A 15,524-nucleotide genomic window follows, 5' to 3' on the forward strand; every position below is an offset into this window, starting at 1 on the left:
AAGTTTCATATTATATGGTTCATCCTAGTAGACAGTTATAAAAATGATGGGTAGTACCAATTCCCCATATATCTGATATAGATTCTGAATGTTTTAGTAATTGAATTGAAGAATCTTTCAGGGAAGAACACATGAAAAAAGCACCATCTGAGATGATCTTATTGAACTTCTGAGAGGGCAACACTGGTGTATTTATCACCATGATTCTAATTCATGCTGTATATATGTGCTCTACTAATCCACTCCAGAAGCCCCCTTCCTAGATCCTCTGGTAAAGGCTAATACATCAATCAGGTCCCTTCAACTCTCTCTCACACCACCTTCAGACTCTTCCTGATCCAGTGACACTGGCACTTTTAGGTAGCAATTCACGTTATCACTCTGTAAGAATCTCCTTCTGTATTGCAGGTTGGTGAATCCAAGATTGTAAGCCATGACCATCCTTCAAAATTGCAGCCTCCAAAAAGCCACTTTCTTCCTGACAGGCTTCCAAGGTCTGGAAGATCTCCATGGCTGGATCTCTATTCCCTTCTGCTCCATCTACTTGACAGTTATTTTGGGGAACCTTACCATCCTCCATGTCATCCGTACTGATGCCACCCTCCATGAACCCATGTACTATTTCTTGGCCATGCTTGCCCTCACAGACTTGGGCCTTTGCCTTTCCACTCTGCCCACTGTGCTGGGCATCTTTTGGTTTGATGCCAGAGAAATTGGCATCCCTGCCTGCTTTACTCAGCTCTTCTTCATCCATACCTTGTCTCTAGTGGAATCATCAGTTCTGTTGTCCATGTCCATTGACCGCTATGTGGCCATCTGTAACCCACTACACTACTCCACCATCCTGACACCTGCTCGTATTGTCAAGATGGGACTGAGTTCAGTGATTAGAAGCTCCCTCCTCATCCTCCCCTTGCCCTTCCTCCTTAAGCGCTTCCAGTACTGCCGCTCCCATGTGCTGGCTCATGCCTATTGTTTGCACCTAGAGATCATGAAGCTGGCCTGCTCTAGCATCATGGTGAATCACATCTATGGGCTCTTCGTTGTGGCGTGCACTGTGGGCGTGGACTCCCTCCTCATCTTCCTCTCGTATGCCCTTATCCTCCGCACCGTGCTGAGCATCGCCTCCCGCCAGGAGCGACTTCGAGCCCTCAACACCTGTGTCTCCCACATCTGTGCTGTGCTGCTCTTCTACATCCCCATGATTGGTTTGTCTCTCGTGCACCGCTTTGGTGAACATCTGCCCCGTATTGTACACCTCCTCATGTCTTACGTATATCTGCTGGTACCACCCCTCATGAACCCCATTGTCTACAGCATCAAGACCAAGCAAATCCGCCTCCGTATTATTAAGAAGTTTGAGTTTCTAAAATCCCTTTAGATGTTTTCCTCAGGATTAGGTTAACATGAAAGGAAGAAAGTCTGGGCACAAAGTAAACAGATTCTTGTTGCTTTTTTCTTTAATTAGATTCCACTAAAAAACAAAACACAATATACTCCCAATGAGAAACAAAAGGTAATTACCTATTCAACATGCAAAATGGGTGACTTTGGGAAGGTTACCTATCTCTGTTCTTCAGTTTTCTCAATTGGAGAAATAAGCATGGAAGCAATTATAATACCTTCCTTTCTCATAGGAAGGATATGAAAATTAAGTGAGATAACTTGTATAAATCTTTAACATAGTAATGATGTTTAGGATATAGAATTTTCAATAATTATTAGCTATTATTACCTGAGGAAATCTAAAAGAATATATTAGTTTTATCTTTCAATTTTCTGGTGCGTAGAGATTCACCAATAACTGATTTTTAACTGATGTTTTAATTTATTTGTGTTGCTTTATTATAATTATCATTTTATTCATTTATAACACATTGCATTTCCCATACCTGCAGACCAAGTAATGACGTTTCATGAAGGTGCTTGCCAAATGCATATCCCCAAATTAAATAAAGGAGTAGATAAGTTTGAGAGAAGGTATCAGATTGAAATAATACAAAATTATTTATGAATAGTCTTCAGGAAAAGTAACTGAGGTTAAGCATTATCACCCAACATCTTTAGGATATAGTTGAAGGGTTTGATCTCTTGATTTAGTTGTTAAGTATACTAGGGGGGGAAAGTGGTAGAAAATCATGCATTATTTGATGTTTATTTGCAAGATGTTTCTCTCATCTATGTATCTAGCCATGTCAAATAATGCACACACACACACACACAGACATTTTTGTTGTTGTGTTCTTATTGTTTTTTGATGTTCTTGTGTAGGTTTATTTGGTGTTCCATGCTTATTTGTGTTGGTATACATGTTCCAGTTGGTCATTTTGTTTGAATTCATTTCTGTACATTATCACATATGTTTAGATGCATATTGAATAAATTTTAATGCTTTATATATTCATGTAGCTTTCATATAGGCAGATGTGTCCTCCTGAAAGATTTTACCTAGAGTCATGGGAAGCAAAGTTTAGGTTCAGTAGTTTCTTTCCCTACAAATTACTTTGTCTTGACTCCAGATGCCAAGAAGTCATTGTAAAAGAAGCACAAAGATACAACATTCATCATGAAGTGGATGAAAATAGAATTATTGATGATAAGAGAAAGTCAGCTATATTTTTAAATAATCAATTTTGGAACCTAATTTTTCCCTGTGAGAAACACAGGAAGAAAGAGAACTACCAGAATAGCCACTTTAAAACAATTTTACATAGGCACTTATGGACAGAAATACATCCAAAATTACACAATATATTTAAACAATGATTCAAGTATTTTAAATGCATATATTCAAATAAATATACATTATAATGCAATTCTAACCTTTCTGGTATCCTGGTAACCTCCTGGTTTAATCATCTGATGTTGTTGAAGTTGTCTTCATGTCTGCATCTATTTTTCCTCCTGCTTTGAATTTTCAGTTCTTCTTGCTATGGTCTTGGGCCACTGGGCAGTGATTTCTGACCCTGTGAGATGCACCTCAATGCTTACTGTTTCCAAAGGCCAATAAGTGGGATGATTTTTCATGTTTTTTTTTTTTTTTAAGTTTTTTGTAAGAGACTGGTCCTTCTCTTCTTCTCTTTCTTTGATGATTCTGAGCACTCTACCCCATTCCAATTCACATCAAGATAATATGAACTTGGCCTGCTCTTGTATAGCCACAAAGTACATTTATAGCCTGTGGAACTGTTGCAGCTTTGGGTATGGGTGCGCTCCTTGTTGTCACCTTCTACACCCTTATCTCATATATACTAGTGGCTTGTATGACTGCACCTGGGAGCCTACACTGATTACCTGAGTTTCCTACCTTCTCACTGTTCTTGTACTAAATAGTGTTTGTCAGCAAAAAAATCTCTTTTCTATTCTTCAAACTATACGGTTCATGAATTTTTTAAATGAAGATATATTTATGTTTTTTAAAGAAAGAGTTACAGATAGGGAGAGACAGAGATTCTCCAGTCCCTGGTTCACTCTCCCAATGGCCACAACAGCTAGGATTAAGTAAGGCCAAACCCAGAAGCTTAATCTGGGCCTCCCAAATGGCTGGCAGGGGCCCAAGTACCTTGGCCATTTTCCGTTGCTTTCCCAGGAGCATTAGCAAAGAGCTGGATTGGAAGTGGAGTAGCTGAAACTTGAACTGGCGCCCACATGGGATGCTGGCAATGTAGGCAGCAGCTTAACCCTGTGAGCCACAATGCTAGACTCTCATGACTGTCTTTGTAATGATAAATGCTGACATGTTCTAAATGGCTTACATTTTTCAATTTTTTAGTGTCCATTTCTGCCTGAAAGTTAGTTATAAGATGTGCTTTTAACACATGTTTAGAAATGGTCATTTGTCTAGCATTGAATATCAATCATTTTGATAAAACTTTACTTTCTTCATTTTAGTTTTATTCAGCACCATTTTACCATTATAAAAGGATTTGTTTCCTCTTTGATTCTTACATAAATGTTTTAGACAATAGGCTAAAAAAATTACTCCAGCCAATATCACATATCTGAAAAATGGAGCTCAGAACCACATGCTGGCCTGTCTGAACTCAAAGCCTGAACTTACTGATAATGAGATGTTTAAACTTTCTGAACTCTTGTTCCCCACATCAGATCATGTTGGGTATCTTTCTCATAGAAGAGTCACAGCTCAGATTTAAAGCAGACAGTAGTATACTTTCTGATTATGGGTCAATCTCTATGTTCTTTCTACTTGAAGCTGTTAAAAGATTAATTGTAGACAACCTAAATTCTCCTCTCTTCTATCTCCCTTCCCTTCTCCTATCTCTCTCTATCTATCCAGCAGCATTCAAACCTATCTTCTACTAAAAACATATGTAATATCAAGTAATGATAGTCCTCTCTTCCCAGAGTTTGACCTCAGACCCTGTGAATATATATATATATATACATATATATATATATATATTATTTGGAGTAGGGAGTAAAGAATTAAATTCTTCATTTTATTATCTGCAATACATTACATTTATTATGAAATATTAGCTAAATAGACAAATAAATAATTGGCAGAAAGTTTAATGGAATGAATTGTTTCTGCCAAAAATTCATATGTTGATTATGGTAATGGCTCAATTCCCAGGACCTCAAGATACAAATATATTTGGAAAGAAGATTGTTAAAGAGGCTACTGAGTTAAAATGACACCAAAATGGTGGATCCCAATCTAATAGAACTGTTGTCTTTATCGAAAGAGGAATCTTGGCCTTAAAAAGAAACCAAAAGTGTACACTACAGAGGAAAGGCCATGGAAAGACATACTGAAGATGATCATCTATAAACCGAGAGGCCTCAGGAGAAATTAACTTGTCAATATCTTAATCAGATTTTGCTGGTCTCCAGAACAGTGAAAGAAAAATTTCTGTTGTTAAGCTATCCAGTCCGCAGTTTTATAGGGCAAACCTAGCAAACTAACATAATAGGTAACTATGTTTGGGAACAAATTCCAGACTAAAAGTGAAAATGTCCATTTAACTATGGAGATGATAGAATGTTCTAGAATCTAAGTTGAAAACAAATCATAAAGAAAAAATGTCTGAAAATCCCTAAACTTTTGTAGTTGAAACAAATGTCAAACTTTCTGATTCTGCCTGGTAAAGATGAGACCTATAAATTTGCACTTTATTATGCATCACAACAGATCTTGATCCACATCATCTGAGGACTGTGATTTGAAAAGCATTGCTTCATAATACTTAAATAACATGCAATATGCTTGATCAAAAGTTACTTGAAGGTGGCAACAGGAGGAAGCCTGCAACACTCCAAAGGAAGCAGCCTGGTCAATGAATTAGAATGACCGCTAGTGATTTGTTTGGAGATCCTGGAACATTCCTTAATATTTATTCCTTTATAATCCCAAGAGAGATCCCGTAGGCTAGATCCAAGGTATGTGGATAATAAGTACAGAGAAACGGCCTTCCATTCCTCTCTCTAAAGTGTCTTCTCAATCAGTTTTCACGGAATCTAAGAGTGGGTGATTAGCTCTTTATATCCCTATGTTAACATGTAAAAACTCCTTCTCAGTTTTAGTTGTCCTTTCCAGGCTTCAAATCACTTACACAGGTATAAAAATAGATTAGTTTCTCCTGTTAGTTCTTTTGATATATAAAAACAAAAGGCTGCATCCTGGGTAGATCAGAGAAGGAAGAGGAGATGGACTGCAGGCACATAGGTAGAGGATAGAGCACACTGGGTAACTGGAGGCACTAAGAACAAGCATCAACACCATGACGGCATTTCTAAACGTGGACTGACTGCCTTCTTTCAATTGATGATGGGAAAAAAGCTTAATCAAAAAGCCTTTTTTAGTTTTACATATGAGGATACTTGAAAGAGTCCATGCATAAGTATAAAATGAAAAAAAAAAACTATGGCATTAAGTAGAACAAAACAATACTAAAAGAAATAAAATAGTAAGTTGTTCCTCGACAGTCAGGACAAGGGCAGAACAAGTCAGTGTTTCTAATAGTGTCCATTTCACTTCAACAGGTTTCCTTTTAGGTGCTCAGTTAGTTGTCACAGATCACGGAGAGCATCTATTTGTCCCTTTGGAACTGGCTTATTTCACTCAGCATGTTTTCCAGATTCCAAATGACTGGATTTCACTTTTTTTTTTACTGCTATATAGTATTCTATAGAGTACATATCCCATAATTTTTTTATCCAGTCTTCTGTTGATGGGCATTTAGGTTGATTCCATGTCTTAGCTATTGTGAATTTTTTTTGTTCTACTTAATACCATTGGTTGAACTCTTTAATTAACACACAATTATTCTTTGGTGTTTAAATTTAACTGAAAAGTGATCCCTGTTAAATATAAGAGTGGGAATAAGAGAGGGAGATGCACAGTTTGGAACATGCTCACTCGGACTTACCCCTAATGGTAGAGCTAGAAACATGCCGGGGGATTCCAATTCAACCACATCAAGGTGGCATGTACCAATGCCATCTTACTAGTCAAAGTGATCAGTTTCAGTTCATAATTGATCATAATGATAGGATTACATGTCAAAGGGATCACATAAACAAAACACATATCACATAAACAATTGTTTGCTAATACTAACTGAAAGAATTAAAAAGGAGAGAACAATCCAACATGGGAAGCAGGATACACAGCAGACTCATAGAATGGCAGATGTCCTAAATAGCACTCTGGCCTCAGAATCAGCCCTTAAGGCATTCAAATCTGGCTAAAAAGCACCTGAGATTTTTGCAGGCATGGAAAGCCAAGACACTCTGGCAAAAAAAAAAAAAAAAAAAAATGACCTAAATGAAAGATCTCTGTGAGTGAGAGCCCAGCAGAAAGAATGGGCCATCAAAGAAGGAGGTACCTTTCTCTGAAGGGAGGAGAGAACTTCCACTTTGAATATGGCCTTTTCTAAATAAGAGTGGAGTTGGTGAACTCAAGAAGCTTCCATGGTTTTGGCAGCTCATGACAAGAGCCTTCGGTGATTACTGACATCATAAATAAGAGTGTCAATTGCTAAATCAATAACAGGAATCAATATGCACCTACTCCCCATGTAGGATCTCTGTCCTTAATGTGTTGTACTATGCGTGTACTATGCGTGTACTATGTTTTACTATGGTAAAACTACTACCCAAACAGTACTCTATACTTTGTGTGTCTGTGTGGGTGCAGTCTGTTGAAATCTTTACTTATATATAAGTATATAGAAGTTGATCTTCTTGGCCAGTGCCACGGCTCAATAGGCTAATCCTCCACCTAGCGGCGCCGGCAGATTGGGTTCTAGTCCCCGTCGGGGCGCCGGATTCTGTCCCGGTGCCCCTCTTCCAGGCCAGCTCTCTGCTGTGACCAGGGAGTGCAGTGGAGGATGGCCCAAGTCCTTGGGCCCCGCACCTACATGGGAGACAAGGAGAAGCACCTGGCTCCTGCCTTCGGATCAGCGCGGTGCGCCGGCCGCAGCATTCAGGCCGCGGCGGCCATTGGAGGGTGAACCAACGGCAAATAGGAAGACCTGTCTCTCTGTCTCTCTCTCTCACTGTCCACTCTGCCTGTCAAAAATTAAAAAAAAAGAAGTTGATCTTCTGCATATAAAGATAATTGAAAATGAATCGATGAAAAATGGGATGGGAGAAGAAGTAAGAGATGGGATGGTTGTGGGAGGGAGGGAGGTTATGGGGAAAAAAGCTGGTATAATCCACAAGTTTTACTTTGGAAATTTATATTTATTAAATAAAAATTGGAAAAAATAAAACATTCATTATGCATTTCAAAATAAACTATGACATAGATTTCAAAATTTTATTGCATCAAAATAAAAAAGATAATTCCCATGACTTTTTAAGTACCCGTATCTAGCCTGCACATTCTCATTCCGTATGTGCATAAACTATAGTTGTACTTCATCATATGCCAAGCATTATCAATAACAGAAACTTTGCTTTCAGAAGTTGTTACTTTTGTTCGGAACTTTCACCATATCCTTCAGCAATGACTACCAGTGCCTCGTACCCTATGGGGTTTCCATGTAAGTATCTCCCAAGCTGTTTCTCTCCTCTTTTTTCTTTATCCCCAGGGTCTGAGGTAATAACATCCAGGGATCCAGTCCTGGCAGGGAATTGACTAAAGACACCTCAACTTTGTCTCAATGGGTACCTCAGGCAGTTGCATAAAAATTTGGGATTTAAATATCCGCTACCCAATCTCTCCATCCTTCCCATGACTGCCAGTTTCAGCCTTCCCTCCTTTTGTTGTAAGGTCTAGAGTCTCTGGACCTCACCTTGGCGTGCAATGAGTCAATGTGCTAGGCAAATACTAGGTGCTGAGTTGTGAAGCCTTAAGAGATCTCAGAAGGCTCAGCCTGAGCTGTAGCATTGGAGAGGAGAGCGGGTGCCTGCAGAAGATGGTAACCAATATAATCAACTCTAATTCCTTTTGTGGGAACCCAGGTCTGCTCTTAGCAGTAGCTCAGGCAGCAGAAAACAGTTTTCTCACGTCTGTTCACTCCCTGGGTTTCCCATCCCTTCAATAACAGTTGGAGTATTGATGAGACCAAGGGTGATAACTAAGTTTTCTGGGCAAAACTGAGGTACAGGCATGAGATGAGCTTCGCTGATGGCTCAGCATATGCTCCTTATCTTTAAGCAGAGGATGAATTGAAGCAGGAGTTACTTCCAATAAGCCAGGAGAGAGATAGCTAGAAAAGAATCTGATCCTTAAGAAGAAAATATTTTCTGTGACATCAAAGAACATTTCTGTGAGTGACCACAGAGTGTGAGTGACAGAATTGGAATCGCCATTGACCTTGCTTAAGTACATTCAAAAAGTAGTTTTACAAGCAGAAAGGCCAGGGCTTAAATCCCTTCATGACAGTTTTACTTTAATCCAGTGTTTTGTCAAGCTTTTGTTAACAAAATTGCTAAGGATCATATGCTACTAAAGTTTTCATGATTTTGTGACTATTTTATTTTAAAACTTGTATGAGTGAAGTTGAGCATCTTTTTATTTGATTATTATTTGTAACCTTTGTCTATTTTTCTGTTCAACTATGGTCTCTTTACTTTCTATGTCTTTTTATTTGGTGGAGCATTAAGCCTTTGATATACTGTAAATTAAAATGTTATCTCAAAGATAGTAAATGAAATATTAAGTTAAAAAAATCCCCTCATGTTCACATTTTCTGAACAACTGCTTTCCTACTGGTCAGGATCAATGGACTCCTCCCCAAACCTTTATAAGGGCTACACTGATAATCTTTAAATAATAAGCAGTTAGAATAGTTAGTTATCTTACTAAGAGCTCATCACCCAACATGCTCAAAGTGATCTTTCCAGGGCAGATTTTCTCTGCTTCATTACTCCAATTTTTTTTTATTTCCAGGTCTCCTCCTCCAACCTATCTTCATCATTTTCCTTCTGATTCCTACTCTTCTCTATTCCAATGAAAATATGAAGCACAACTTCCAGTTCCAAAAAGAGTCTCTCCGAAGTTTATAGCAAACAGAAGTTGGGAACCAGATTTTATTGATTCCATTTGTCATTTAAACTCCGCTCATTTAAATAGTTGCTTGGATCTGTTAACCTAAAGTTTTCCAAATTTTCAATATGAACTTTGCAGCCCCAGAGATCTATGTTGAATTTCAGTTCTAGTACCTATTGGCCATCTGACTTTAGACACATTAATAAATTCCCTAAAACTTCTTTCCTTGATAGCAAACCAAGGTAATAATATTTACAAGGCATTTCTAAGGTCTAAATCTGATTCTTTCTTTGTCATGACCCTACTTCATCTTCATGTCAGAATTGTTTTCTGTCTTAGGCTTTATGAGCTGTATTATGAACCAGCACATAGCTTGCTTGCCCTCACCAAGTCCCTTTACCACAGCTCTCCTGAATTCACAGTGATGAATAATGTGGTAACCACAAGTCATGGCCACACCAGAAAAGAAGGAGCACAACACAGTAGCCAACCTGACCTCAAGTGGACAGTGAGTTAATGACACTGGCTGTTAGTGTCACTGGTATTTGGTGTGAGAAATAAAATGTCTATCTATATATTTCTGTATTTTTCAAATTAATTTATTAACTTAGCTGAAGAGTCAGCACTTCTAAAAAATGCCTAGTAAGCTAACTGCTTCTTTTTGACACTGAATTATCACTTATGTGGGAAGAAAGTATAACAGCTATATAACAGTATATTCTGTATATAACAGTGTAATAGTTATAACAGTATAACAGACTGGGATTTATAGAAGTCAAATCATGGTTGAAATTACATTTTGGGCACTATTTCTCTGATTTTAGAAATGTTAAAATTTTCTGTAAGCTTTGTTTCCTCATGCTACCAAACATATAACTTTATTTACTGGATATTTTCAAAAGATAAATATGCACCAATTTACTAATAGCAAACTAAATACAATTCAACTCTCAAATGAAGGAGGAAATTATGCAGAACACATGCTAGACACCAGGTCATATTCTGAACACTGGCTTTACAGAGGAAAGCAAAATGAGTCCCCCGTCTTCTTTGAGTTGACATTCTAGAGGAATTATTAATGGGGAGTAGGCAGATCACTGCTCCAGAAGTTAGGAGGCCTTAACTGGAGCCTGATCTATGCCCAGTGATTGAATTCACCTGAGTCTATTGCCTCCTCTGTGGGAAAACAGCCTTATCAGTGTCATTGCCCTTTGTTCAATGGACTCTGGTAGATTCAGCCTTATGATTAAGAATGTGTCCATGGCTAATGAGGCTTCAACATCTCCCACCTAGATCCACCTATGGCACTTGGATTTCTAGACTTCCAGGAATATCAGTTACTATTGGGCGGAATATTGTGCCTTTGATTTCATATTCTTGGAGTCGGGAATAGCCTCACAGTTCTCCTTGGGCTGAGCAGCATTTACGAGCTATCTGGAGGGAGAAGGTGAGTGAAGGGTTACTCTGTGCCTAGGGCTAGGAGTTTTATGTGGCCTGTGATGTTAAAAATAAATAGAAAAGAGAAAGGAAAGATAAAGATAAAATAATAGCATCAAAAGCAAGACATGAGAAAGAATGGGAAAACAGAAGAAAGTTGGGGCATTAACTAGGGCTTGGGAGAAAAGAGGCCTGCGATGAGTGTTTAATGAGAGGTCTATTCATAAGGGGTAGACATCGTGGCCAAGGAAATTATAAAGTTGCTGCTGCCCATTAGCTGGAAGCAGCAGAAAGAGCAGTCGCTAGAATTCAAGGAAGTACAAGTTTGCTGCTATAGAACTCAGTTTGCCAATAAGACCAGCAACCATCAGTGGTGGGCACAGTAATTACTGACCTTCAATGCCACAGGGAGAGATCCCAAACTCTCCCCCATTCCAGGCTCTTCTCTCCTAAGTGCATGTTACTGAGAGAGGTCCCAGCAGAGTGAGAATGGTGGAACGCTCATGTAGGATTAGATTAACTCTTGCATGACCTCAGCAAGCCACTTCACAGTTCCACATCTTTGCTTCTTGTTGAGACCATGAAACTGAAAAAATATTTCCCTTAAAAGGTTTTGCAAGGAAGCCAGGGACCAGAATGAAATAAACTAAGGAAGAAGCTGTACAATTCCAGGTCTGTTTGATTCTAATCTCTTTTCTTCTTTTTAAAGAATTTCTGCCAGGTACAACCAGTGCTTTCTCACTTTGTTCCAGAATTCTGAAGGGAATCCAGCTCCCCACTTCTCTGCACACACCATGGCCCTGGGCTTCCTGGGAAACAGCAGCGGCCTTTCCTCTACCTTTCTGCTGACTGGCATTCCTGGGCTGGAGCACACGCACATCTGGATCTCCATCCCTCTGTGCTTCCTGTACCTAGTTTCCATCCTGGGAAACTGCACCATTCTTTTTATCATCAAAACAGAGCCCTCGCTTCATGAGCCCATGTACCTCTTCCTATCCATGCTGGCTCTCACAGATCTGGGTCTGTCCCTCTGCACCATCCCTACGGTGCTGGGCATCTTTTGGGTTGGGGCACGAGATATCGGTCATGACGCCTGTTTTGCCCAGCTCTTCTTCATTCACTGCTTGTCCTTCTTGGAGTCCTCCGTGCTGCTGTCCATGGCCTTTGATCGCTTTGTGGCCATTTGCCGCCCCTTGCACTATGCTTCCATCCTCACCAACACGGTTATTGGCAGGATTGGCCTGGCTTCCCTGGGCCGTAGTGTGGCACTCATTTTCCCCTTGCCTTTCATGCTCAAAAGATTCCCCTACTGTGGCTCCCCTGTCCTTTCACACTCCTATTGTCTCCACCAAGAAGTAATGAAATTGGCCTGTGGAGACATCAAGGCAAATAGCATCTATGGCATGTTTGTCATTGTTTCCACGGTGGGTGTGGACTCACTGCTCATTCTCTTCTCTTACGCCATGATCCTGCGCACTGTGCTCTCCATTGCCTCCAGGGCCGAGAGACTCAAAGCTCTTAACACGTGTGTTTCCCACATCTGTGCTGTTCTCCTCTTCTACATCCCCATGATTGGTTTGTCTGTCATCCACCGCTTTGGGAAGCAGGCACCCCATCTGGTCCAGGTGATCATGGGTTTTGTGTACCTTCTATGCCCTCCCCTGATGAATCCCATTGTCTACAGTGTGAAGACCAAACAGATCCGAGACCGGGTGACCCATGCCTTTTGTTGCTAACTAGGTCTAGACTTGGAGACACTATCTCCTTAAATGTATCCTTATTCCTGCGTTCTTTATGGTATACCTGTGCATGCAATTGAAAAGACATCATTCACTCAGGAAATATACGTGGGACTGAACAATATGTCACAGCCCTCACAAACTATGACACTGGAGGCAGAAGATCAAGAGTGCAAGTGTGGAGAATTTAATATAGGATGATTACAGTTTCCAAAATTGGCCACAAAAATGTTCTAACCCCACATTCTCTTCTAGAAACTTGTCACTCTTCATCAAGGTATTAGGTCTATTTATTCTGCCCTTGTAAGTAACTGGGTAGGACTTTGTAACTGCCTCAATGAATTGAACCTTGTTAAATGACCTTGTGAGATTTTCAAGAGTAGGCCATAAAAGGTATTATCGCTCTCTCACTCTCATGATATTTAATTTTTGTCATGCCCCTAACCCCACCAATAGTGCCTCACCCTGTCTGTCATAAGAAAACTGTTTCTGTAATGATGTTTATATGTGAACCTTGGTGTCTTCACGTGGGAGGTTGAAAATGAGCTATACATGCAGAGTAAAGTAGAATGTGCATGTCAGGGTCATGGGTGGCTTATCTCTGTGCATCTGCCCATGGGCACACAGAACTTGAGAAAAACCACTGAGCACTCTGAGGCATACAAACAACACACAGTGAGTCTCTATAGTACTATGTGCTCATATGTTCCATCCCCTGCAATGAATTGAAGAGTTATTTTGATATACAAGAAAGTATATTAACCATTTTAACTCTGTAATATGGGCAAATTATTCTACTTATTTGAACTCAATTTTCCATTTGAAAGGGGTCTAACAATGTCCATCTCATAATATTGTGTACATAATTATATATAGTATATATGGAAGTTTCTAACGTACCTTTTAGCATTTCTGGGAGACTCACAATAAACCTTGTTCTTTTCAGTTCTAAAATAAAGTGCATAGCAGCAGAGCCAGATGTATCATAGAGAAAATGTGATAAATGTATGAGGGAGCTGAGGGACAGCCCTGAGCAGGAGGAGGCCTGGGAGCATTTCCACAGAGGCTGCCTTCAGAGGCTTAAAGAAAAAGCACATGTTAGCTGGGAAAAAATGGGCGTTGATTGTTTACTCTTTTCTGGCACAGTTAGTTAAGCATTCTAAGGATATAATGTGCAGAAGGATAACAAAGGACCTGCTCATGAATTACTTGTCTGAGGAAGAGACAGACAATAGAAAAGCAAATGATTAACTATTTCAGACTTTCAAAGTTGAGTGAGGGATTGAGGGTGGTGGAATGGATGAGATAAGAAAATCCTCCTTTATCATACAGAGAGATTTTGAGTAAAATGCTGAGGACACAGTCAAGTTATATATGAAAAAAATAAGAGAATATCATTTCAGAAAGTTGGAACAGGTGCAAAGACCCTGAGGTAATGATAACATGAGTGTTCCAGGAACAGCAAGAGGACCAGTGTGGCTGGAGCAAAATAAGCAAGCAGCCACATTAACTGATGGATTATAAATCACTAGGAGGGGCTGGTATTGTGGATTAAGCCTCTGCTTGCAAAGCTAGCAACCCATATTGGAATACTGATTCGAGTCCTGGCTACTCTGCTTCTTATACAGCTTCATTCTAACGCCTTGGGAAGGAAGAGGAAAGTAGCTCAAGTACGTGGGACTCTGCAACCCATGTAGGAGACCTAGATGGAGTTGCATGCCAGGAAGCTCAGAAAGAACAAGACTATAGATGACACTACATAGTTCCAGTGAAAGATAACTGTAAATTTGTGAGACTTGAGGTAGCAGCAATGGAGATGGAGTGAAGAGAACAAATTAGGAAGAGATTTAGAAGGTAAAGCTAATAGGGTGTTTTCACTGGATTATTTTTCATTTTTTTCATTTTTATCTAATGAATGCATTTTTAAATAGATACAATTTTAGTAATATAATGGTTCTTTCCCCCATACCCCACCCAGCTCCCATCCTACCTCCCATCCCACCTCTCATTCCCTCTCCCATCTCCTTCTTCATTATGGTTCACTTTTAGTATGGCTTTATATAAGAGGACCAACTCTGTGCTAATCATAGAAACAGGATATTCCTAGAAATCTGACTTTGGATGATGACAGGTAGATTTAAGGAAAGATGTAGAATTGGTATTTTATACAAGTTTTATGTCCATTTTTATCTTATTTGAAAGGCAGAGAGACAGAGGCAGAGAAAGATCATTCAGCTACTGGTTCACTGCACAAATGCCTACAACAGTCAGGGCTGGGCAGGCTAAAACTAGGAACCCAGAACTTGACATGAGTCTCCCATGAGGTGGCAGGGACACTAGTACTTGAGCTGTTACCTATTGCCTCCCAGAGTAAGCATTAGTAGGAAGCTGGAATAGGAAGCAAAGCCAAACTTGAATCCAAGCACCACAATATGGGATACAAGTATCCCTAGTGACATCCTAACCGCTACACCAAATGCTCATGGCATCACATGTATTCAGATCTTACCTGAAGTCATGAACACACTCTCAAGTTTCTATGATTCAAATATGTACCATGGTTGGAAATCACCAATTAGAGCTTCAGCCCCAAACATCAGCTCTCTTAACCAGACATGTCATAAAAAAAGATCATTACTCTATCATTGACATACTCTTCTATCTCCTGGCATGAAAATTATTTTTAGGGAAGAGAACATGTATTTTATGATTATTCATATTGAAATCTATTATGATTGACTTTTTGTCATTTCTATCTTATACTTTAATAAATTAATGATTCTCATGGGGCTGGCGCTGTGGCACAGCGGGTTAACACCTGGCCTGAAGCGCCGGCATCCCATATGAGTGCCAGTTCTAATCCTGGCTGCTCCACTTCCGATCCA

The 15,524-nt window shown here is 39.6% G+C and overlaps 2 protein-coding genes across 2 annotated transcripts; both read left to right on the plus strand.

The window, feature by feature from the left end:
- The first annotated feature begins 433 nt into the window (after positions 1 to 433).
- OR51G1 (olfactory receptor family 51 subfamily G member 1) lies at positions 434 to 1,381 on the plus strand. Its single transcript, NM_001171436.1, has one exon. It carries the CDS (start codon positions 434 to 436, stop codon positions 1,379 to 1,381), a length of 948 nt encoding a protein of 315 aa, NP_001164907.1.
- A 10,313-nt stretch (positions 1,382 to 11,694) lies between these two features.
- On the plus strand, positions 11,695 to 12,636 carry OR51G2 (olfactory receptor family 51 subfamily G member 2). Its single transcript, NM_001171435.1, has one exon. It carries the CDS (start codon positions 11,695 to 11,697, stop codon positions 12,634 to 12,636), a length of 942 nt encoding a protein of 313 aa, NP_001164906.1.
- The last annotated feature ends 2,888 nt before the right edge of the window (positions 12,637 to 15,524 follow it).

This window comes from Oryctolagus cuniculus, chromosome 1, assembly GCF_051225735.1.
Source record: "Oryctolagus cuniculus isolate XC-2025 breed Fujian yellow rabbit chromosome 1, ASM5122573v1, whole genome shotgun sequence".
Lineage (NCBI taxonomy): Eukaryota > Metazoa > Chordata > Mammalia > Lagomorpha > Leporidae > Oryctolagus > Oryctolagus cuniculus.

What these genes read in the sequence shown, in the direction of transcription:
- OR51G2 (NM_001171435.1), top strand. Translation starts at nt 11,695, where the DNA reads ATGGCCCTGGGCTTCCTGGGAAACAGCAGCGGCCTTTCCTCTACCTTT.
- OR51G1 (NM_001171436.1), top strand. Translation starts at nt 434, where the DNA reads ATGACCATCCTTCAAAATTGCAGCCTCCAAAAAGCCACTTTCTTCCTG.